General features: G+C 35.5%; 1 protein-coding gene across 1 annotated transcript in view; it reads right to left on the reverse strand.

Annotated features, from left to right (window-relative positions):
- Positions 1–26,870, reverse strand: part of Hmcn1 (hemicentin 1) — a 397,169-nt gene that overhangs the window by 136,735 nt on the left and 233,564 nt on the right. Inside the window, exons 31-36 of the mRNA XM_076872754.2 lie at positions 20,174–20,452; positions 19,385–19,666; positions 18,560–18,668; positions 17,343–17,512; positions 15,703–15,857; positions 11,798–11,921 (exon numbers count right to left, since the gene is read on the reverse strand). Coding sequence (XP_076728869.1) covers positions 11,798–11,921; positions 15,703–15,857; positions 17,343–17,512; positions 18,560–18,668; positions 19,385–19,666; positions 20,174–20,452 — 1,119 coding nt within the window. The remainder of the gene's footprint in view (positions 1–11,797; positions 11,922–15,702; positions 15,858–17,342; positions 17,513–18,559; positions 18,669–19,384; positions 19,667–20,173; positions 20,453–26,870) is intronic.

Raw genomic sequence — 26,870 nt, forward strand, 5'->3', positions numbered from 1 at the left:
TGTGTATGCATGTTTGTGTGTATCTGTTGTTACCAAAGAGATTATATACTCTTTTCAAATGCCAATATTCAAAATAGACTATTATACCACAAAAATATCAGTATTTTACAATCACATAAAGATATAATAAAGGAATAGAAATCAATAACAAAAGTATAAAGCTATATACATAGGATACATCCTCACTAAAGATAAAATAAAAATAAAAGTATAGGTTTAAAAAAACATAAATTGGAGTGAAATTGATTAATATTATAGGATTTCACCAAAGCAGTACAGTATGTACAGAAAATCCTAAACCCTAATTAACATATTTTAAAAATGACTAAATTTTTAAAATTAGTGTTTAAATATTCAACCCAGAATCTAGAAAAGACTAATAAACCAAAAGAGGCTATAAATAAAGAAATAATAAAAATATAAGCAAAACACAAGACCAAAGAAAACAAACAAAAGCACAATAAGATTCAAAGTTGTTTTTTGACAGGATTAAAATGAAGTCTGTCCTCAGAGGTAGATGTTTGTGCAGGTCAGATCTCTTATCTGACAGTTGTTCCTGAACACTCAGCCCACAAATCTACCCTCCTTCAAGCCTGCAATTCCTCTTGTATACATTTAATTCCATATAGTAACCCTTCCTGTTTAAGTGCCTAAAATGTTTCTGTTTTATACACTGAATTTTGATCACCAAAACAGTATCTAAGGACAAATAAATCTTTAAATATGGCTGGCTGACTTTTCCATCTGCAAAGGGGGAAATAACCAGCCTGTGGCACATTCTTTCAAAACAGTTATTTAAAAACTCACTTGAAGCCTCTGGGGTGAAGTGCTCGTTGGCGGCTTTCACAGAGACTGCTGTGGAATGAGACATTATGGTGGGAAAAAGAAATACAAGATCTACAGAGGGGGTTCGCTATTTCTCATGTGAGAACTTAAAGAATAAAAGACTGAATTTCAGAAGGAATGGCAGAGTAAGGTCTTGAAACATCTACTCTTCTATTAAGGAAGAAAGATAACTGGAAAAAATTGTTAAAATTATCTTTTTCACCAATCCAAGAAGTTGCTTATTCAAGGAAAAAGAAAACAGCTAAACCTCATTAAGAATAGTGAGCCTCTGTGGTACTTTAACTAACCCTATGCCCATCATCTCTGCCCTAGCCCAGCCAAAGTTGAAAACAAATGGTTTCATAATCACAGTGTGTGTGTGTGTGTGTGTGTGTGTGTGTGTGTGTGTGTGTGTGTGTGTAGGGCAGGGGGGGGAAGCAGTCTATCTGATAGTGGATAGAACAGAATAGGATTGGGGCTACCTAAAAGTACTAATCTGAGTGAACTGTTATAATTTGAGCTATTTGGTCCCCTCTTTAAAAATCCTCATTTGCAGGATTTGCCTTTATTTAATCAGACTCAAGAGTTCTCTCAGCACAAACAACCTCTTATTGGAGGATATTTTAAAGTCCATAAAAATGAACTTTATGGAATTTTTGGGAAGCCACGAAAAATTAGTTTCTATTGCTGCTATTATAAATTACCCCAAACTTGGTAGCTTAAACAATAAAACTTATGTTTTGTAGGTCCGAAGTCCAACAAAACCTCATTGGGTTAAAATCAAGGTGTCAGCTGAGTTGAGTTACTTTTTGGAGTTTCTAGAAGAGAATCTGTTTCCTTGCCTTTTCCAACTTCCACAAGCTATTTGCATTCCTTGACTTGTGGTCACTTTCTTCATCTTCAAATCTAGTCTGTGGTAGGGAGTCTTAAGGGACATATCACTCTGATATTCTGCCTCCCTCTTCCACATTTAAGAATGCTTATGATTATTACATTGGGTTCATCAAGATATTTAGGGGTAATATCTCTACTTTAAGGCCAGCTGACTAACAATCTTAATTTCACTGGCTACCTTAAATTCTTTGAAGATACAGCCTAACATATTATCAGGTTCCAGGATTAGGATGGAGGATGCTTATATTTTCCCCAATCACTAAATAAATAAGAAGCAACAACAAAGGCCAGCAGCAACAATAACTGTAAAAAGCATGGCAAATCGGGAAGTTATGACTGGGAATTGACACCTTATGTATGTTACTTAAAATTTCTGCTCTTCAATAAAAACAAAAATAAAACACATAAAGGAAGAAGTGAACATGACATACACAGAAAAAGAATAGAAACAGTCCATCAGGAAGCTTAGATATTGGACTATTAGACTAAGACTTTAAATCAGCTATTTTAAATATGTTTCAACAATTACATAAACCATGATTAAAGAACTCAATGAAAGTATAAGAATAATGTCTCACTAGAGTACAAATCAAAAGATGGAATTATTAAAAAATCATTTTAAAAAAAGAGCCAAATAGAAATCTTGGATTCAATACCATATCTGATCAGGAAGAAAGCAGAATCAATGACTTTATTTATTTTATTGTTACTGGAGATTTAACCCAGGGGTACTTTGCCACCATGCCATATCCTCAGCCCTTTTTCTCTTTTTTATCTTAAGACAGTGTCTTCCTAAGTTGCTTAGTGCCTCCTAAGTTACTGAGGCTGGTCTTGAACTTGTGATCCTTCTGTTTCAGCCTTCTGAGTTGCTGGATTATAGTCATGCCCTACCATGTTCAGCAGAATCGGCGAATTTAAAGATAGGTCAGTTGAGCATATCCAATTTCAGAAGCAGCTAGGAAAAAGAATCAAGAAAAGTGACAGTTTCTTTGAGACTTGGGACACCATCAAGTATAATGGGGATTCTGAAGAAGAGAAGACACAGAAAGGTGCAGAAACAAAAGATAAATAATAGTTGAAATTTTCCTAAACTTGAAAAAAGATATTAACCCACATATTTAAGAAGTTAAACTCCCAGTTGGAAAAACTTTAAAAAAAATAAAATTAAATCCACACTAAGATATTAGAATCAAACTGTTCAAAACCAAAGATGAAGAAAATCTTAAAAGTAGCAAAAGAGAAGTGACTTATAATGTACAAGGGCACTCAATAAGGACCTCACCGAAAACATGAAAGAAAATGACCATCAGATAAGAATTCCATACCTAGAAAATCTATCCTTTAAAAATAAATAAAGAATAAATCAACACTTTCCTAGAAAGACAAAATGTTGAAAGCATTCATTGGTAGCTCATGTCCTATAAGAAATACTAAAGGGCATTTGTCAGGCTGAATGAAGCAATAAGTAACATACATGAAGAGATAAGGAACACTGACAGGTATAACTACACCAACAAGTATAAAAGGCAGTAAAAATTTTTTACTTTTTCTCTTATTGATTTAAATGACGTCATAAATCAATAATTATAAATTTGTAGTGGTGAACAGATGATGGAAAAAAAGACAATTTGCATAACAATAAGAGGACAAAAGGAGGGAGGAAAAGGAGCCAAATTTTTATATATTATTAAAACTTTATGTTAATTGAAACCTACATTATTATTTATAAAGATGTTAATTCAGTTCCTTAGAATAACCAGTAAAAATATATTAAAAAGTAGCAAAGAAGCGAAGCAAATAAAATGGTACACACCAATATGCCTAGTTACCATAAAAAGGTAGCAATGATGGAACCGAAAAACAAATAAATGGCATAAGGCATAAAAATACCCAGCAAATTACAGTCTCAATCCTATCATATCAACAACTATAATAAGTATAAATGGATTAAAGACTCCAATCAAAGGGCAGAAACTGGAATAATGGATTACAAAAAAACATGATCCAACTTTATGTTGTGTACAGAGAAACATTTCAGATTCAGACACAAATGTTTGAAAGCAAAAGGGATGGAAAAGATACATAATATAAATATTAACCCAAAAGGAAATAAAGAGACTATACTATACAAAAACATGCTTCAAGAGAAGTAGGACTTTTTTAATGTCACAAAGAATCGATTCATCAAGGAGGCATTATAAACGTATCTGTATGTAACAACAGAGTCCCAGCATAAATGGAATGAAAAATAACAGACTCAAAGAGAAAAACAGACAAGTTGACAATAAAAATTGGAGACTTCAATATTCAACTTTCAGTAAAAACTTCTATGGCATGAGAAACTATCAACAGAACGAAGAGATGGCCTAAAGGAGAAAGTACTTAGGAACAATTCATCCAATATGGCATTGGTTTCCAAAATATATGAAGATCTCAAACCACTCAACAGTAAAAAATAAATAAATAAATTCAATTTTAATAATAGGCAAAAAACAAATGGCCCAAGCAATAAATGGGCTAAGGAACTAAACAGACACTTCACAGAAAAAGAAATACAATTGATCAACAAACACATTAAAAAAATGTTGATCATCTCTAGCAATTAGAGAAATGCAAATTAAAACTACCAAGATTTCATCTCACTCTATTTAGAATGGCAATTGTTAAAAACATAAGCAATATTAAGTGTGGGTGATGATGTGGGGGAAAAGGTGAACTCATACATTGCTAGTGGGACTGAAAATTGGTACAACCATTATGGAAAGCAGAATGGAGATTCATCAGAAAACTTGGAATGGAACAACCATTTGAGGCACTTATTCCACTCCTTGGTTCATACCCAAAGGACTTAAAATCAGCATACTACAGTAATGCAGCCACATCAATGTTTATAGCAGCTCAATTCACAATAGCAAAACTATGGAACCAATGTAGATGCCCTTCAACAGGTGAATGGATAGAGAAAATGTGGTACCTATACCCAATGGAATATTACTCAGCCTTAAAGACAATGAAATTTTGGCATTTTCAGGTAAATGGATGGAACTAGAGAATATCACGCTAAGTGAAATAAGCCAATCCTAATAAACCAAAGCCAGAATGTTTTCTCTGATAAGCAGATGCTAATCCTTACTGGGGCAGGGGTTAAGAAAGAATGAAGGAACTTTGGATTATGTAAAGGGGAGTGAAGGAAGGGGTGGGGCTGTGGGGATGGGAAGGTTGGTAGAATGAGACAGACATTACTGCCCTATATGGTTACACTACTGGTTACTACACTACTTGCTGCACCACGTACAGCAAGAGGAATGAGAAGTTGTGCTCCATTTGTGTACAATGCTTCAAAATGCATTCAACTGTCATGTATAACTAATTAGAACAAATTTTTAAAAAGCAAAAAGTAGGCAAATGTCCTGAATATACATTGCTCAAAAGAGGTTATAAAAATGGTCAACAATTATATGAAAAATGCCAAACACCAGAAAAATGCAAATCAAAATGACAATAAAATATAATCTTACTCCAGTTAGAATGGCTATTATCGGAAAAAAAATGCTGGAGAGCATGCAGAGAAAGCGGAACTCTCAAACACTGTTGGTGGAAATGTAAATTCATACAGACATTATGGTTAAAGTATGGAGGTTTCTCAAAAACTAGAACTAGAGCTACAGTATGATACAGCAATCCCACTACTTGGTATGTATCCAAAGGAAATGAAACCAGTATGTTGAAGAATCATCTGCACTTGCATGTTTATTGTAGTAGCTCACAATAAGAATGATGAGGCATCAGTGTTGGTTTCCATTGATGGATTAATGGACAAGGAAAATGTGATACACACACACACACACACACACACACACACACACACACTGGAATATTATTCAACATTAAGTAGAATGAAATTCTGTCATTTGCAGCAACACAGATTGAACTGGGAGACATTATATTAAGTAAAACAAGTCAGGCACAGAAAGACAAATCCTGAATGTCCTATGTTGCTAGTGGGACTGCAAATTGGTACAACCACTCTGGAAAGCAGTAAGGAGATTCCCTAGAAAACTTGAAGTGGAACTGCCATTTGACCCAGTTATCCCACTCCTCAGTATATATCCAGAAGACTTAAAATCAGCATAGTGTACTAACACAGTCACATCAATGTTTATAGCAGCTCAATTCACAATAGCAAAATTATGGAACCAACCTAGATGCCCTTCAATAGATGAATGGATAAAGAAAATGTGGTACATATACACAATGGAATATTACTCAGCATTAAAAATGACTTTATGATTCTGCTGGTAAATGGATGGATTTGGAGACTATCATGCTAACTGAAATAAGCCAGTCCCCCAAAAAATCAAAGGTCAAATGTTCTCTCTGATATGTGGATGCTAACACACAATAAGCAGGGTGGGAAGGGAAAAATAGAATTTGATTGGATTAGACAAAGGGAAATGAAGGGAAGGGAGTGGAGATAGGAATAAGAAAAATAGTAGAGTGAATCAGACACAACTTTCCTATGTTCATATATGAATACACCATCAGTGAAACTCCACATCATATACAACCCCAAGAATGGGATCCTAATTAGAATAAGTTATACTCTATGTATGTATAATATGTCAAGATACATTCTACTGTCATGTATATCTAAAAAGAATAAAATATAAATTAAAAAATTTTAAAAATACTGCATGTCCTCACTTACACATGGAAGCTAAAAAGTGGATCTCAAAGAAGCAGGGAACAGATAAGTGGATATCAGAGCCTGAGAACGTAAGGAGGGATGGATGGAGAGAGAATGGGCAGTGGGTACAGGGTTGCAGCTGGATAGAAAGAGAAACTTCTAATGGTCTATGGCACAGCAGGATAACCGTGGTTGGCAACAATTAAATATTTCAAAATAGTTAATAGGGAGGATTTCAAATGCTCCCAACTCAAGAAAATAATATGCATGAAGTGAAAGACACACCAGTTGCCTTGATTTGATCACAACATATTGTATACATGTATTGAAATGTCACACTGTACTCCACGAATGTTAAATTGCTATGTGTCAATTAAAAATTAATTTAAAAACTCAAAATTTCTGCTTCAAAAATAAATTAAAAAATGTGGCATCTATACACAATGGAATATTACTCAGCACTAAAAAATAATAAGATCATGGCATTTGCAGGGAAATGGATGGTATCAGAGCAGATTATGCTAAGTGAAGTTAGCCAATCCAAAAAAAAATGCGAATGTCTTCTCTGATATAAGGGGGGTGACTCAAAATGGGGAAGAGAGGAAGAGCATGGGAAGAAGATTACCTCTACGTAGGGAAGAGGGGTGGGAGGGAAAGGGAGGGAGAAAGGGAATTGCATGGATGGTGGAAGGAGATCCTTATTGTTATACAAAATACATGTATGAAGATGTGAGAAAAAAAAGAATGGTGTTACAAAAGCCTGTGATGTTTCATTGCTTCAAGTGCCAGCCAGAGAATTTCAGTGCAAATTCATACACTAAATACAAGAAAAACCTGATTTTCAGTTAAGAAGTAAATACCATATAAGTTCCATCATTCCCTTCTAGCATTTAAAGTGGACAGTCTTGAATATGGAAGAAATTAGAAATGATTCTAGACAAATCATTAGTTAGGTAACAACATCTTATATTAACAATAAGACGTCTGTGTTCCCCAGGCATGAAAGCACATTCCATTCAATTTACTGTTTTGGTTTGGTTTTTTCCTTCTTCTAAAACCTGCATGAGCATATCATGCCAAAACCACAATACCTTTTTCTTGGTGCATTATGTGCGAGATTCTGCCTATTCCTTTAATCAGTCAGAACTGACTTTCAAATTGAATGGAATTAATACATAATTGACCTGAGTGGTTTTAGTTGAGTTAATCCTCCCTACTCACCAAAACTATGAAACAGTGAGGAATAAATTCATCCATACCAATATATGTAATAGTATCATACAGTAGAGTCCTGAACTGAACTTATTCATTGAAAAATAAAAACAAAGTTCCCCAAGTCTCCTTTGGGCCACAAGTGAGCTATTAAACAAAACAGAAATGACAGAGAAACGTTTTTTGAGTGGGTGTTAGCAGATGTTAGCCAAGCAAATACTTTAAAAAAAAATAAAATAAAAATAAGGGGTGCTTTACTAACGTTTTTACCAGACAACTAATACAGACCCAAGAGGGTTCTAGGCAGCAACGCTTTAGATATATTTGTTAAAATTGTGCAGTGAGAAGGGCTAGGAGCCAAACATATGTTTTGCCAAAATAGTCTTTATGCTACCATTTACAGATGTTGACTGGGGGCCAGGCACCAGGCTAAGATTTTCAGGCATAGTCTTCCATTTGATCTTCAAACAACCCCTATGACTATGAGGTATTATCATTATCCTTCCCACCATACAGATCTGAGGACTCCAAGTTTTCAGCAAGCTAATATCTGAGCTTAACAGCTTGCAGGCATTAATCGACAATGTCGGAATCAAATTTGAAGTGCCTCTTCTTAACAACATTCTACTTCTTCTGGATATTTCACCTTGGTTGATTTTTTTTTCCCTAGGAAATAATTATGTGCAGATGAAATGAATGCTTGAGTTATTAGACCCCAAATAATCATTTGTTTGTGGAAACATCTGTTTCATTTGGCAAATATTTGAGATTTAGATATAATTTCCTAGTTTGGTTTAGAGAATAAAAACTTCCAGAATTATGAAACTTTGATGATCAAAAAAAAAAAAAAGACCACCTACTGAGGGCTCCTGCCTTTTATAATAGACAGAACTCCTCCTTGGAAATTCCATGAGAACGTTGGTCTTCTACTCCTGGAGACTATCAGTCCTCTGACTTTAGCTGTTGGAAACATTTTTTGCTATGATAGAGAAGAATGGCAGCATCTAAGATCTTTTTAGAAGAAAGGAAAATATTAAAGAATTGGAATGCCGAGTATTTTAGGATTAAAAATTTTGGAGGATAACTGTAATAAATGGCTATTTGTTGAATGTGTTACTCACCAATAAAGACTGAGATTAAAACAAACCCTAACTTCAAAAGTAACTATAGAGGTGGTTAAATAAGCCAATAACTGAAGTACATTAAGTGATGATTGCTTCCCAATAGATTTGCCAAAGCCTTTTTAAATATATATAGTACCAGAACTGTATATAATACTTCTGAAGTGTTCAGAGATAAAGAGTATTTCAGGGCTAGTTTCTCTCCTATTCCTCATATTGTATTTTTTTTTATTACTGACTTCTATGATTGATTAGCCCTTTTAGGACACTGAATTATCATATCTACAGTAATTGCCGAAATCCAAATAATGCTCAAGTATTTCCATGTATGCTGTCTTTAAATCAAGCTTTCACAGCTTTGTTTTGTGTAGTTTTTCATATTATATTAACATGCCCTTTAAATCTCCAAAGTCTTTTCAAAGTCTTTCATTAACCACTTTCTTTTAACATCTCCAATTATCACTGAAGTTATTAATATAAGTATTGAGGAGGATAGTCAGGTTTGGAGCCGCATACATCCAATATGACAAGGTTGTCATTAATGCCACAAGAGATGCGAGCTCTTGGTGCCAATTCCAGCCACATGCAAAGAGTCAGCTGCTTCCTCCAGGTCCATTATGATTAATAGTAGAAGCTCACTTTATCACTTATTCTCCTTAAGGGAGGTAAACTGTTATCCAGATGGATTAGATCATATTGGATGAAATGCTTCAAACTACTACTCTATTTTACCTCTATTCTGTGATTGACAGGTTTCAAAAATTATTCTATATCTGCTATCTGATTTGGCAAATTTTAACAAGGCTTTTCAATGATTTCTGTTTCACTTTCTTTTCACATTAATCCAGATGTTTTCCAGTCTTCTCCCCATCTCTTTGATGATTTTCCATGTAGACGTGAACCCTAGGTACAACTCCTGCCAACTGATATTTTGTTAGGTTTACAAACTTGTGTTTCTTAGGTTATCAATCCTGCTTTTTCTTTTCTGTTGTTGCCCTTTATTTGATTTAATTTCTTTCATGGAACTCTGGTTTTCTGTCATCCTTAACTACACCAGCAAATCTCTAGACCAGTCTTTAGTGTCTGACCCAAAAGCTCTTCAAATATTAGTGTGGAAACCATCTCCATCAGAGATGTTCAGGAGATCTGGGCTTGGGCTCCAGAGACTTGTTTGTTTTTGTTTTGTTTTTAATTTTTTTGCAGTTGTAGATGAACAGAATGCCTTTATTTTATTTAATTCTTTTTATGTGGTGCTAAGATTGAACCCAGTTCCTCACACATGTCAGGCAAACACTCTGCCACTGAGCTACAGCCTCAGCACCAAGAAACTATGTTTTGTATATGCAAAGAGGACAGAAGGAGCCTTTGTGTACAGAACTGGGAGACAGAACAGAAAGCCCACCTCCCAGCACACTCTTAGAAGAGGAAGTCTGAGTAGATGGTGGAGAGAGCTGTCAAAGAGCACTAGGAAGACAGAGGTGGCCTTATGAGAAACAGTCAATTCAAGGAAACAAGAGACAGCAGCATCAGCCTGTCCTCAACCCCCCAAGCATGGTGAGCCAGTTCCAAAATGATTACATTCAGATATCATCCTTCAAATTAATAACTCGTGAAAGGATAAAGGTCTCTCCAGGAACATGCTTTATGCATATGTTAGCCAGCTTTTCCTCACTGTGACCAAAATAACTGACAAACAAGTTAGAGGAGGAAATATTTATATTGATTGACGGTTTCAGAGGTCTCATTTTGTGGTCCTCCAACTTGAAGAAAGATCACAGTTGACGGGCATGGTGGAGGAAAGCTGCTTAGCCCGTGGCAGTCAGGAAGCAGAGTGATAGGAACCAGGGAACAGAGGACCCCTTCCAGGGCACACCCCAGTGACCTGCTTCCTCCAATTAGATCTCAACTCCCAGAAGTTCATTCAGTTATCAGTGGAATAATCCACCAATGGATTAATTCCCCGATTAGCTCAAAGCCCTCATCATCCAATTCTCACCTAAAAGCCCCACCTCTCTACCTTTCTGCATGGGGGCCATGCCTATGAAACATAAGCTTTTGGGGGAACATTCCAGATTCAAACCAAAACAGTTCATAAATATTCTTAAACGAGGTGTTACTATTTAGGAACATGGGGAAAGAATAAATTGATTTACTGGAAACATTTACAGAACTGATGATCTGAATCTTTTAACTGGCTGATTAAAAAGAAAATATGGAAAGAATCAAATTATTCAATATCTAGATAAATTTTTCCATTCACTTACTATTCTTCATTCGAATGTACTCTTTCATTTGGTACTTTTTTTTTTTTAAACTACCTACATGTACCTAGAATTTAGTAAGGCACTAGAACACTATACTAGGTTAAACTCCTCAGTAAATGTGGAATGAATGTATGAATGAGTGGATGAATGACCAAAGGAATAGATAGAATGTAGAATATGCCGTCACATGACTGAGGGAAAACTAATGCTATGTACATGGAGACCTTGAATAGGTTTCTGCAACCTGGTTAAGTCCAAGCCTTCGATTCTCGACCTTCTCTGATGAACCTCTAGAGAAATAAATCTCATATTCAAGGTCATGTAGCCTTTCAAGTTTGCTATGAAGCTGCAATATTAATGTGTGTTCCATGGCCACCCAGACTTCTTATTAAAGCACACAGGAGAATCTGAGCCAAGGTCAGCTTTCCTTTACAAAATATGTCTTCTAAACAGGCAAGAAAATTATAGAGAAGACTGAATGTACAACTTAGCAACTTTTTGTCTTTTGCAACAACTTTTTTTTTTTTTGCAGAAAATTATCAGCTAAAGGAATACAGATCATTTAAAATACAGGATTTGTATTTATTTGTGTGCTCCTGTGCATTCTATTTGATGACCTGAAAACTGAAGATTTTAATTTGAGCAATTATAATTACAATAAACTATCTAGCTTTTTTCATGAAGGCTAAAATAAACACTTGCTTCTTTTATATTGTAATTCAATAAAAATGAGCCCACCATGTTTTAAAAAGCCATAAAAAGATTCTTTTGTTGAGACGTGGAAATTACATTACCATGCACATGCAATTGAGTGTGCTGTTGTGTTTCTCCAGCTGCATTAGTAGCCACACATGTGTATCTGCCAGCATCTTCCAACAGGGCTTTGGCAATCTGCAGAACTCGGCCAGAAGACTGTATCTAATTGGAAGCAAAAAGCATGGCAGCATTTTATACTTTGTGCTTAGACTGGAGAACATTCACCAAGATAGAAAAATTCATTAAAGTTAAAATATCTAATTATATTTTCATGCCAATATCCTAATTATTTCTTGAGATATTAGAACCAGATCACTTCATTATGCATAAGAAAATAGGGTGATTTGATTGAAAGCTTGTTGTTATTCATTGGAAATCACAAAATAAAATAACCTAAGGCTAGCTTGCTGGTATAGTCATAAAACTCCACTGAATAAAGGCCTTTCACACTGAATTATGATAAAAATTTAAGCCATTTAATATACATGGCCACATCCACATAACACTTCATAAATATTTTTAAAACAACAAACTTTTTTGATTAAATTGTCATGGGGGGGGGCCAAGAGAAACAATAAAAATCATAAAATACGAATAACAGAAATGCAGATAAATTCTTTGAATTTTCTTCTTTCCTTCTTAGACCCATTGAAACTGGTGATTCAGAGGTTATTCCATGGAACTGATTATTCTGAGGCAATCAGTAATTTCCAATCACATTATCCATTACTCTATGTCCTAGGTGTATACTCTCCCACCATCAGCCTACTCCTTGAAACTCTATACTCTAGGTTTTAAAGATATAGTATTCCCTGTTCTTATTCTCTGACTTTTAGGAGATTACTTTACAGAATAGACTTCCTCTTTATGTCTCATTAGCAAGACATTTTAATTGTCTGGTAGTTTTCATCCAATCCCATGGCATCAGTGAAAACCCCTATGTGGACTCCCTAAATTTATAGCTTTAGCTTCAACTTCTCTCTTGAGCTCCAATTGGTTTCAGTTATCTACTGAACAGGTTAATATCAAATTAAACTTATCTAGAATTAAAGTCATAAATCCTTTCCTTTTATTTCTAAAATCTACTTCTCATTGCATTTTCCCCATCTTGCTTAGTGGCACCCACCATTTTTCCAGTCATCTGTTTTTTTGGAGCTCACTTTAACTCCTATTAATTATACCACTGCATATTTTTCAGATCCTGTTTTCCATTTCCACAGCCACTGTGGGATTATAATGGCTTCCTAACTAATGTTGCAGTGTCTCCAGCCTCCCCAATTTTTAATCTATCCTGCACACTTGCCAGAATAATTTAAGATGGAAATTTGATCCTTTTACCAGTCTCCCTTCAAACCTCATTCATGGCTCCCCACCTTGCCCAGAATGAAATCTGAACTCATCATAGCCCTCCAGGCTCACCACATTCTGATCCCAAATGATCTCTCCAAACTGCCATATAAACTCCCACTTAACCTGTTTTCCAGCCATACTGTACTAAACTTGTTAAGCAACATTTGTAAATTTATATTCTGGAATATTGCACATGGCCTTTACATGCAATAAGTTTTTAAGACTGTGAATTAAGTTGATCCTCTCTCCCTTTGCTTCTTACTTTTATTCTTTCCTTGAATTAACTCATCTGTCTCATAGTTCAAATATCAATGTACCAATATTCCAATCAGAGCCCTCTGTTGAGCTTCAATATCATATATGAAATGATCCACTAACATTTCCACTAGTTTATCTCAAAATCACTAACCCCAAAAGTCTAAAACTCAAATCACAAATTTTTCCCCTTAGACTTATCCTTCTCCAGAGTATCTAATCTCATTAGATGGTGACATTATCCTTGCAATTAAGTAGGTCAGATCCTGTGGACACTTCCTTGACGCATACTCCTTCACCTTTCATAAACAACCCCCAATCATTTAACCTATAAATAAGTCTCAGATCTATCCAAGTATCTTCATCTCCATAGCTAGCATATCAGCTCAAATTTCTCCAATTGGTTATACATATGTACTCTTGGCTCTTCTAATTTATTCTTTGGCAGGAATCCAGATAACTATAGTCATGCTCTGCAAAACAATGTGTTGGTGAGTGAGTGACCACAGACTTGATGGTAGACACCATCTAGCCTAGTTGCGTATTATGCTATTACATCTAATGTTTGTGTAAGGACAGACTATGATGTTTGTACAATGATGAAATTACCTATGGATATATTTCTCAGAATGTTTTTAAGCAACATTTAACTCTATTTAAAAATGTGCACCTGATCACGTCCCTTCTCTCTTAAAACTCTTTGAAGGCCCTCCACTGCCTTAAGGTAAAAATAAATATTTACCCTATATATAGACTCTCTGCCAGCTGTCAGTCTCCTGTAATAACACTCTCCCTTGCCTCTCTTCAGCCCACTGGCTTCTTTCCAGCCCTCAAGAGGTGTCATACTCTCCTTTATTTTTGCATATTTTCTCTTTAATAAACAGTTCTTTCCCATTAATTCATCCATTTAACTCCAAAATATTCTTCAGAGCTCTGCTTGGTTTCCTTGATATATGTTCTTACATCTCTCTATACTGCCTTCAAATAGCTCATCATAATAGGTGATTCATTTTTGCATATGATTACGTGATAAATGTCCATCTCCAGATAAACAGTTACTTACTTGCACTATGTTCTAAAACTACATGCTAGCACAAAGATGTGAGATTAGTTCCATTGGATTTTGAATAAAAATAATAACTGAACATGTACCTATTACTTCTACAAGGAAAAGAAATTCAAGATATCTCATATTGAAAACTTACAAGTAAATCTCAAACCCCACAGTCAATTAACACGATCCTCATAGCAAAGTCTGTTAATTCTGATTTTTAAATGCATCATTTAGATTATTCATACTTGAAATCCATCATCATTTTTTAATTACCTACTAACTCAATGTACTGAGACACAGTTATATGTCAGACTATAATCAATATCAAGGACACAAAAGTAAATTTATATATCACAAAGACTAATGGAGTCTCTGCCCTCTTGTAGCTCATAAGCTAGTTTTTCTAAAAGATTTTTTCCCCACTATTTTATTTGTTTATTTTTATGTGATGCTGAGGATCGAACCCAGTGCATCACACCTGCTAAGCAAGTGCTCTACCACGGAGCTATACAGCCCCAGCCCACATAAACTAGTTTTTAAAAATGTTTTTTAAGACATCTGTTTCTTACGATTATATATGTATGACTTTACCTTAACCTTAGTCTACGGTGAACATATTGGAGTATATGGGCTTATTATTAATGAATGTTATTTATCCAGGAGATGCCATATTTTGTTTTTATTTTTTATTATTATTTTGGTATTGGGAATTGAGCCTGGTGACACTTAACCACTGAGCCACATTCCCAGCCCTTTTTTAAATTTTTTATTTTGAGACAGGGTCTCACTAATTGCTTAGGGCCTCACTAATTTGCTAAAGCTAGCTTTGAACTCTCAATCCTCCTGCCTCCGCCTCCTGAGCTGCTGGGATTATAGGCATGCACCACTATACCAGGCAAGATACCAGTTTTTTACAGCTAACTCAGGCACAAATCAAAATAAAAAAAAATACTAAGCCAATTTGTGTTAAAATCTGTATCATTATTATTTGTTATCAAGGTTATTAAATACTTTATTTAATTCCATTCAAAAAATTATAAGGAAGGGCTGGGGTTGTAGGTCAGTGGTTGAGTCCTTGCCTAGCTTGTATGAGGCACTGGGTTCAATCCTCAACACCACAAATAAAGAAATAAAAATATTTTTAAAAAATCATAAGGAAAATATATAGTTTTAATATATTGTCTGCAAAGTCCATAAAATCTATAATTAATAAAGAATACTGTGATTGCCCTGAGAAGATTGATACAGCTTTCTCAATTTGGGTCCTGTAACATTTATACTTACTTTGAGATTTCCTTGTGCAGTGTTCACAGGCTGGTCATCTTTTAACCAAGTAATGGATGGATGTGGGATGCCATTGGCTATGCACTGCAAGGTGATAGGTTTGCTTTTCACCACGGCTCTCTCAGGAGGGCCTGAGGACTTGATTGTTGGAGGAACTAGACGGAAGAAAGGAAGGGCAGAAAGAATGAAAACCACCACCAGGAGATGGTCAAACACTTAAGATGAACAAACCTGAAACTTTAACACTTAGAAAAGAAAAAAATTTCCAATTTCAACAAACAGTGAAGTAATTTCATGATGCATTTTATTGATAATTTTAGCAATATTAGATATTACTTTTTCCTAACTATGGATTTCAGATTTTTCAAAGAATAAATGAAACATATATGTGTTACTGCAGTAATGTACATTTGGCTTACATGTTTTGGTGTCTTTTCCCAATCAATAATGACCTTCCTTTTCTCTAGAACTGTCTTACTAAATCAAGGTGGGATCTGAGCACTATTTACACCACATGACTCTGCCCAGGCAAGACTGATTGAACCTGGGTTGGTCACTTGCTCTAAGCTGGATCTGCCACATTTTCTCTCAAAAAATTGGAAGTGAGACTGAGAAACAAGATTATCTACACTTCAGCGTGGGACACTGGGCTAAAAACAAACAAAAAAACAAGAAGTCTGCAGAGAGAGGGAAGGATGAAGTTGACATTCAAAGACACTTCTTTCTGTGGCTTCTAAATGGTTCTGTAGTTTCTGGTTCCAGATCCTTCTTCTCAAGTTCTTCTGTGGCAGAGAGTTGTTTCTATTATTAAATTAATGGTTATAATATCAACATGACAGTTCTGTGAATGCATTTATGTGCTCTAGATCCTGCAGTTAATCCCTTTGCCTCCACTCCAGAAAGTCTTCCCAATCACTCCTGTTTAGGCTAAACCCTTAAATGCTGACACAACACCTTTAGTTGAAAGTTGCTGCCTGCCTCTTGTAACTTCTTCAGTCTCACTTCTGGGACCCTGATAAGCTCTGTAGAGTATACCTCCTAATATTTAAATTCTGCTGAAACTTGTTCACATGATACCTCTTGTGTCATAAACTGATTTAAAATCTGCCATGTATTCAAATTCACATCTTTCATCATACTTCTGTTACGGTTTAGATGTGAAATGTCCTACAAAAGCTCACATGTGAGACAATGCAAGAAGGTTTGATTAACCTAATCAGCGGATTAATCTCCTGACTGGGATTAACTGAGTGGTAACTAAAGTGGTAGGGTGTGGTTTTGGTGTACATATTTGTATCTGGCACAAGTGAGCTCTCTCTTCTAGGCTTCCTGATCACCATGTGAGCTGCTTCCCTCTGCCACACTCTTCTGCCATGATGTCCTGCCTCACCTTGAGCCCGGAAGAATGGAGTCAGCTTATTATGTACTGAGACCTCTGAAACCAGGAGCCCTCAAATAAGCTTTTCTTCCCTAATATTGTTCTGGTCAGATCCTTTTAGTCACAGCAGTGACAAAGCTGATTTAAACAACTTTGCACAACTCGGGATTTAATCCAGATTTCCGAGCCACAATCTGAATTAGGTAATGACATAATGCTGGTTAGTTTAAAATGGAATGCTTCTGTCCCTTCTTCAACATACCATGAACAGTGACTTCAAATTCCTTCCTGTGGTCTCCAGCAGTGTTTGTGGCCACACACTGATAGAGGCCGGTGTCTGACACTTGAGCCTGAGCAATGATCAGTTTGCGTCCATTTAGCAAAATCTTGAATCCATCCCTTTCATCAATTATCTGACCATCCTTCAGCCACCTAGAAAAAATAGCAAAAAGAAGTCTGAACTTATTATAGAGTTTTTCCAGAAAGTGTGTGTGTGCACGCGCGCGCACGTGTGTGTGCTTAGTGTTTTGTTTATTCTCTATCATGAATTTGCCTAATTTCCTAATCATTCACTCTTTTTTAAAAAATATTTTTTTAGTAGTAGATGGACACAATATATATTTTTTACTTATTTTTATGTGGTGCTGAGGATTGAACCCAGTGCCTCACACATGCAAGGCAAGTACTCTATCCTTCAGCTACAACCCCAGGCTCTAATCATGCACTCTTAAAAATAAAAAGTGCACGTAGAAGAGAAGAATAAAAGAAACCTGGTTTAAATAAAGTTGAAGTTTATAGGAACCCAGTAAATATGTGTCGAGTTCTTTGTTTTTCTCCTAATTTTAAGTTACAGAAAAATGAAATGTCCCTAAATAATACTCACTTTAATACTTAAATAACACTAACCAGAAATATATACACTATCTTAAAACATCTGTAGACAAAACACTGAAATCATATATCTTTTTATTTTACATTTTTTATGAGTCCTAACTTTCCATTTAGTTTTATAATCATGTGTGAACCATCTCATTCCCTTAGTTGACTAACTGTTCCTATGCATGTCCTATCACACTTTGGAAACAAAAGTTAGGTGTTTAGTAAATGCTTTGTGAATGAAGAAATGAGAAAAAAATGATAAATATATGCCTGTTAACATCCTCTATTTCTTTAATGTTTCTGGTATTCTTTTTATTTATCAAACATTTCAGTGTCTTAGGGAGGTCAGACATTAATACTACTTAATAGTTGTGTCTCTCCACCGAAACTATAATTTCTAAGATCCTATAAAGGAATTTCCCCAGGCTGAAGTGCCCTTTGAATATCAAGTAAAAGTTACCTTGTATATGGAGTACATCTTAAGAGGGATATAAAGAATGTAATTTTATACTTCCTCTTTTTAATGACACAGTCTTTCAGGACAGCTGTAAAACACATCAAAAAGTGGGAGGTATTTAGAAGACATACCAAACCCCTTACATGATAGTTGGTGGGGGAGAGCCTGTCACTTGACAATCCAGTTCCAACAAGTTATTAACCATCACAATGAAGTAAGATGTTTCATCTCCACCTTCTACAGCTGGTGGCACTACAAAACAACAGAGACAAGCAAGGATGTAATGTGAAGAAATGTACACAAGGAAAAAACCACCGTCACATCCACAACACTATGTAGTAGTTTAGAAGGTTGATAACTATCCTAGCAATTTGATACATGAGGGGGATTTGAAATGTACTGTAAGTACATTTTATAGCAAACACTTGCCAAGCTCACTGAATGTACTTACAACACAATATGGATTTTTCTCTAACTGGTATCTTGGTGCTACTGATGCCATGTGAATATAAAGTCAATTCTTATTTTAAACTGCCTATTTTCATAAGAACAAGAGAAGGGAATTTCCCCATATTGGGCCAACTATTAAAAAAAAAAAAAACCTTCATTCTGAAATTAAAGACTGAGACTCTAGGTTGCAAGATGACTTCCCAAGGTCCAGACACTTTTTCCTGTTGCCTAGCACAGTGCTCATGAAAACAGTGTCTGTGGCTCACCATGATCAGATATTGTCATAGATGTAAGAATGAAAAGTATACCAATCAAAGTTAGTGGAAGATTTATGTGAGTTTCTTGATCATGGGCCTCTGATGACAGATCTACCTCTGGGTAATGTGCAGCCTAGCCTTGAACAAACAGCTAGACCTTATCTTAGTTTATTTTACTACTGCAAAAACAAAAAGGTCTTTAGTAAACTAATCGGGTTTTGCTGTGAACCTGAGGATCCAGGCAGAGGCATCCTTATTTACCTAAGACGTCAACTTCGTATTTGATTTCCTTTTCTCCTGCCACACTGGTAGCCACACATACATACTGTCCCCGATCAACTTCTAGGGCGCTTGTGATTTCGAGTTTCTTCCCACCAGCTTCTATGCGGATGCTGTCACTGGCTTTCACAGGTACACCGTCTTTTAACCAAGTGAGAACTGGAGCAGGGTTGCCAGCAGCTTTACACTCCAATGTCAATGAATGAGCAATAACAACTTGCTTAGTCCATGGTGTGGCTGAGTCACCTTCAATCACTGGAGGAACTAGGTAGAAAAATAGAAATCCTTCAGGTAAGTCTTTGTGCAATCATAAAATACGTTCTAATGAAATAAAAGGGGAAATTTTTTTCTCACATAGTGGGACCACAGTAACTACCTACATGTTCATCTCCCCCTAAGCTGTTGAAGGAAGAACTTCTTGGCTCTGCCCATCTGCAACTACTTTAATTCTTCTGGAATACTCTGTACAGTCAGGTTTATAAAGGACAAATAGTGAAGAATGATCTTAGTCCTAACAACTATTCCATAAGAACAAATGATCTAGATGCTCCAAGTCCCATGGACCTAGGTTGTTTGAATGAATGTACCACTTTTTGCTCATCTTAGCACTGATAAATATTTTTTCAAAATCACAACACATTCTTCCAAAGTCTATCCATGCACATTGAAAAAACCAAACCCACCAAGGCTTTATTAGTGTCCAAATTTGATGTCAGCATATTAAAAGCACAGGTAGAAAGGTACCAAATTAAAGTATATATTTTTCCTTACCATAGACATCTACACGGAATGATTTCTCAGCAATTCCAGCAACATTAGTTGCACGGCATGTATATATTGATGAATCAGAGACTTGTGCTCGAGGAATATGAAGAAATTGTCCTTTGTCGATATAAAGTGCTTGGGAGCTGGACATGACAAGCTGGCCATCCTTGTACCAAGTAACAGTGGGCAGTGGAAGTCCCCGAGGTTCACACTCCAGTTTAATTATGCTGTTGACCAATGCTGATACTTCTGTGGTAACATTCCCTCCTTTGATAGTAGGTGGAACTACAAAAGATTTCAGGATAAAAACAAATCTTCTAAGATCAGCATCTGCAATGAAATCCTAAATGCTACCTATGCTCAAATAGCCAGTTTAAAGTAAATACAAATTTAAGACGGGAAGTGTGAATTATTTACTGGTAACCAGTTGACAGTCTTGTCACAACAGTCTCTATTACTCCCATTATTTGGGTGTTATATTTCAGTAAAACAGTAAGTCACAGATTCAATTTCAGGAGCTCATTTAAGTCCAATAGATCATATTAGAGTAACTAAGCAAGCTATATTTAACAAACAGCAAAACAAAATAATGTAGATACAGTATGAAATTGATCATGGGAGCAAACGATGTCAGATGTGGCACAACTGCATGACCTCTCCCATGACATAAGGTCTAAGTGGTTCGTTTTGTTTTGAGCTACAATCCATTCATTCAACTGCACTCATCCAATTGGCTATACGTGTGTTTCCCATAACCCAGCAACCTCATTCCTAGCCTCTGACACCAAATGAAGACTGTGCTTTTAGAAAAATACCTCAAGTTGCTTTATCTCTGCTACATGTTCTTAACATGGCAGTTCCAGGATTGTGCTATAATTGCAACAATTTTAAAGAAATCAAATGGCATGCGCTTAACTATGAGCATCTTGGCATAATTTTAATAAAGTTTTAAATATTAGTAGGATAGTTTTCTTATGGTGAGACTAGGGTTGTGGGCATTGAGAGACCACAGAGGAATAGCTCCATGTTCATCATGCCACATCAATAGCACAGCTATCAACATGACTTATCACTGATGATGTTAACCTTGGTATCCTGATGAAGGTAGTGGTGGTCAGATTTATCCATCATCTTAATCCTTTTCCCCATTGTTCTGAAAGGGGTCAATAGTTCCAGCCCGTACAAACCAGGTGGAGACTTCAGTTCTCATGTCTTGTTAAGGGAATATCTACAGAAATTATTTGGAATTCTGTATAGGAGACATGTTTACTGAATTGTTTATTTATATCAATATGAACTCAAAGAAGCTTATTCTCTACTATGGGATATAATCCAATACTACATTTATTTATCCAGCTTTGGCCATTAAAAGCTTGTTTAGTTGGTTGCTATGCCCCATTGACATACACATATCATTGTTTTTAACATTTTTTAAACTTGATGATCCTACTACGTGCTTCAGGCTCATTGTGTATATTCCCTTCCCCAGCCCTAGAATCAACCATTTCTCCTTCAGTGGAGAAGGATGTTAGGAAATAAGATCTGAATGCTGATTGGTATACCTTAATATTTTCTGGCAATCAGCAAACTAACACACATTTTTTCCTCACATAATTTAAGTCATGATATATTACACTTTGACAATGAGATCATTTTCTTTTTTTTATTTTTATTTTTGCAGTTGTAGATGGACAGCATGCCTTTATTTTATTTGTTTATTCTTATGTAGTGCTGAGGATGGAACCCAGTGTCTCACACGTGCAAGGCAAGTGCTCTGCCACTGAGCTACAGCCCTAGCCTGTGAGATTATTTTCTATAATGTGGTTTACTATAAAGTTCATGGGCCGGTCAACTATGACCTCTGTAGGTAAGGAGATGCCTAGTTAAGAATAATTTTTACATTTTTAATGATTTGGGAAAAAAATCAAAAGACTAACAATACCTTTGACAGGTAAAACTTATTAATAAGAAATTCAAATATCAATGTCCAAAAATAAAGTGTTATTGGAATACAGTCACACTCATACTCTCCATGGCTACTTTGCTCAACAATGGCAACAAAAACCCATGTGGTGTTCTCATTGCTTCTGCTGCTACTCAGCTTATGAAAATTTTCAGTGACACAGTTTTAACCTCACAGCATTCCAAGTGCAATGCATATCACTATGCTGTGCTATTTTATTACCAATGCATATCCTCATGTCAAAATAAGAATGGAATAGAATAGTGGGCTTCTACTGCACTGAGTCACACCACACAGTGTGGACTATTTTGTTATCAACTTAAATGGCACAGCATTGTATTTATTTTGTAATAGCATATGGCTGTTCTAAAAGAATAAATATGAGTAGACTAAGCAGTCAGAGTATTCACAATTCAAAGGAAAGCAACAGTTTATCAGAAAATGCAAAATGGAATGCCGTCTCATAGCAGAATTTCTTCACAAAAATGAAGTCAAATATAATGTTATAGCCAGAGTAAGTTTCTAAGTGGCTTATCTATTAGCCAAGCAGAGAAAGCTGTCTACCAATGCCAACATAACTAAATCAAATATGACTGTGGCAGTTAAAGAAACATATCGAGAGAAAAATTAATTTATTAAAGATTATCAGCCTTTCAGTGAGAAGAACTGAAGAGCTGAGGATGCTGGGAACAATAGTCTTTTTTTTTTTCTGAAGAGAATTCTTGACTTTTGATGAGCAAACAGATATTACTGATAGTACTATGTTGTTCCTGTTTGAGAGGTCAATGCCAAGTTATAAAAAAGTGAAAAATGAGCCTTTAAGAATGGTCGGTGTGGAAAACTATTGATAAAAATATTTTTAGAGAAGTTGGGGAAATGTTAATTCATTACACAATCTGGAGTGGACTCTGCTAAAGTTTTTCACAACTAATGGTGGTAAAAATATGAGTGTATGAAAAATGGCTTCGGGAAATCTAAGAAGCCTATTAAAATGCAGGGTGTCAAAAGTATGTTTATTCATTGTGTCATTTATCAGAAAGCACTTCGTGCAAATAATAATGTGTTCATTAACCAGTAGTGTTGATGGTGTAGTTCAATTGCTCTCATCAAGTACAACATCACGAGTTCCCTGACCTTCATCGGAAGGAAAACTGAATGTCCCAGCTTATCTGACCATCACACCGCTACGCTTTGGTAGTAGTAATATTTTATTATGATTTTGAGCTCAGGGCTGAGGCTGCATTATTTCTAAATAAGAAGAATTCTTAAACATTATTATTGAACACCAAATTGTTTTAGAAATTGGTTTTGCTGTAAACTTTATATTTCTAAATGAATTCAACCTAAAATCACAAACATAGTACTTAATGCACTACGACAGCAGTCATAAAGTTGTTTTAATCACAAGTCATATCAAACAAAGAATGTCATCTTGATGTCCCTACAGATTTACAGTCATTGTATTTTCTGAGCTCAAACCACTGTTTTTGCAAGGTTTGATGCAAACGCAAAAACAAAAAGTTTCCATGTTCAAAATTCATCAATTTTTGAATCCAATCTTCGAATGGAATGGACCAACTGGTTATATAATGACACATGGAAAGTCAAACATCGAGAGATGAATATAATAGAATTCTATAATGTCTTCCAAGCAATGAATATGCTCAATTAAAATCATATGCTTGTGAATTGATATCAGTATTAGACAGTTCCTATCTGTGTGAAAAGACATTTTCAAAGATGAAATAGATAAAATTTCATTACAGATTCCATTAAAAGATGAATTCCAACTAAGTGAAATGTTACCCCCTCACACACAAAAATAATTCCATTCCTCCCTTGGGTAGAGCTGTATTAAAAAGCATAATTTTAAAAAATATCAATAAGATGGATTTTTTTCAATAAACCATTTTGTAGAAATTTGTTTGTCTTATTATACAAGTTATCTATAGATTATCCTTGATTTTGTCTCATGGTCTGTTGAACCTAAAATATTTACTACCTTGCTCTTTTAAAAAATATTTGCCAAATTCTGCTATAAAAAATTAATACATTTGGAAATGCTAAGAAAGTACATTTTATTCAGGCTTTTAACTGTTTGAGATTATTTATGTCCTATGCTAATCTATAAATCCATGTTAAATTTTTGGTGGAAATTGCCTAAAGCAGCTGCATAGCCTAATTAGTTGGATGATACAGTAAGGAAATCAACATAGGTTCAGCCAGGTGCAACAGTGCATGCCTGTAATACCAGAGTCTCTCAGGGACTGAAGCAGGAGAATCTTAAGTTCAAGGTCAGCCTCAGCACCTTAGTGAGACTTTCAGCAACTTTTTAAAACTCTGTCACAAAATAGAAAGAACTGGGGATGTATCTCAGTCACAAAGCACCCCTGGATTCAATTCGCAGAACCAAAACAAGAAGGAAAAGAACACAGATTCAGACAAATCCCTATATTTCCTGAATGTTTTTAAAATGAAATTCATTTATACAGAATAGCATCTATTTTAATAGTTTATGTTTATGAAATTGAGAAAAATTACTCAGAGAACCTTTGCAATGAATACTAGAACAACATACCACCCACTGCTTAAGTTGCCAAATAAATATTTCACTTCCTGTTTCATTATAACTCATATTTGCCAGAGAACTGTACTTTGAGGGAGTATAGTACAGATAAAGGTTATGGATACACTGCATAATAAAATGGGCCCATGTATACACTCAAAGACTTTTATACAATTTAGGGAAGTTCTCAAATCTCTGAAACCCATTCATGGGCCTCAGGTTAAGAAGTCTTGCCTTGAACTACAAGTTGTTAATTTGCACAGTCTCCTCATTAGCTATTAAAAGCTTTTTAAGTTCTTCCTTTTTCTACAACTTTATCCCCCTTTTTCTTTTTTCTCCTCCATCTCTTATTTTTCCTCTTATTTTCTTTCCTTCTTCAAACATAATGTTTATTTCTACCTGGAAGGTGCACTAACCCATCTGCTTATCTTCATACCAGAGCATAAATAAGGAAAATAAATGAATAATTTTAGTATGAAGCATACACATAATCTGAAATCTACATACATATTCCTCAGCCAAAACACGACCTCTATTTCATTTTCCCCCCTCATTTCTAGAATAAAGGTATTTACACAAACGAAATAAACTTAAGGTTACCCACTTGGAGGTGCAAGAGAGCTTGCTAGAAAGGAAATGGCATTATTTCCTGAAATTAAAACTCCAAACTTCACAAGATAACAATGCCTTTCCTCTCGGACAATCCAAGAAGCCCTCTCTTCTGGGCGCCTGAGGACATCACAGATTGAACAAGAGCATTTGAAATAAAGAACCCAAGCCCCATAGAAACAGGAGTCTTACTGAATGACCAGAGTGCATTCAGCACAGACGTTGGGGACATCACAACAGTGTAGAGAAGACTACTCAATGGCTCAAGGAAAAGACTGGACCTGTTCTTTAGACATCTGGGTCTTACACAGCAATAACTTGGACGTTTGTAGAACTAAGCTTTCATGTGACACCCCCCCCCCTTTTTTTTTTAAGAGACATAGATGTCTTTTCATGACTGATTTATTTCATAAGTTTCTATTTATAGACATAAATGACTTAAAAACCTAAACTTAAAGTAGTTTATTTCAAGAGAGCTATTCAAACTTTACATAAAGACACTAACATTTAAAAAGGGAGATTTGGAATGCAGTAAAAATATAGAAATCAAGCTAGACAATATATGTTTTAAGACAATGCAATCACTAAATTAATAATTGAATAATATATATTGAGCTCTTACTATGAGCCCAGTAATCCATGTATTAGGTAACTAGTATTTTATCCTCACAATAACATTACTATGTATGCACTATTATTATCCCCATTATATGGCCAAGGAAACAGAAGGGCTGAGAAAATTTATCTCAAGCAACAAAACTAGTAAATGGCAGACACTGGATCTAACCCCAAGCCTGTCTGTCTCAGAGACCCAAGTCCTTATTAACTATTCAGCAAGTGCAATCCAACAGAAATACAATGCACACCAAATGTATAATTTCAAGTTTTCTAGTAGCCACATTAAAAGTAGAAAAGGAAACTAAGGAAATTAATTTAAATAATTTTAATTTTAATAAAATATTTTACTTTGTCCAATATATCTAAAATATGATTTCAGTACATAATGAAGAATGATTAAGGAGTTTTTTTTTTTCATATGAGGTCTCTGACATCTGGCGTGAATCGTATACTTACATACAACACATTTCAATTTGGACTAGTCACTGAACAGCCACCTATGGCTAGCGACTACCATATTGGACACTAGGCTACTAGACCATTCATGCATTTAGCTAATATTGCTTGAGATAGTTTGTGTACTAGAAATGAAAATAGGGAGCACGCAAAACAAAGGCATGTTTTGGTAACATTTGGCTTCCTTGGAGCTAATAAGCAACTTCCCAACAGTAAGTACAGTAAAGAAAATAAAGGAATTCAATGTAATAGAGAGCCATTAGGTGACTGCTCTGGATTGGGAAGATCCGGTGAGGAGGTGACATCCTGAAAAAAATCTAAACCACGCCTGCGTGTCATACACGTGGGAAGGGAGAAGACAGAACAGTGAGGTGAGCTCCGAAAAGCACTATTGGTCTTCATAAGAACAGAAATGACTCTGACAGTCACCTTTCTCAAAATATGTTGAAAATAGTGAAAATGAGAGCTATTTCTGGTGGAGACACGGCTGG

The sequence above is a fragment of the Callospermophilus lateralis genome, chromosome 13 (genome assembly GCF_048772815.1).
Source record: "Callospermophilus lateralis isolate mCalLat2 chromosome 13, mCalLat2.hap1, whole genome shotgun sequence".
Lineage (NCBI taxonomy): Eukaryota > Metazoa > Chordata > Mammalia > Rodentia > Sciuridae > Callospermophilus > Callospermophilus lateralis.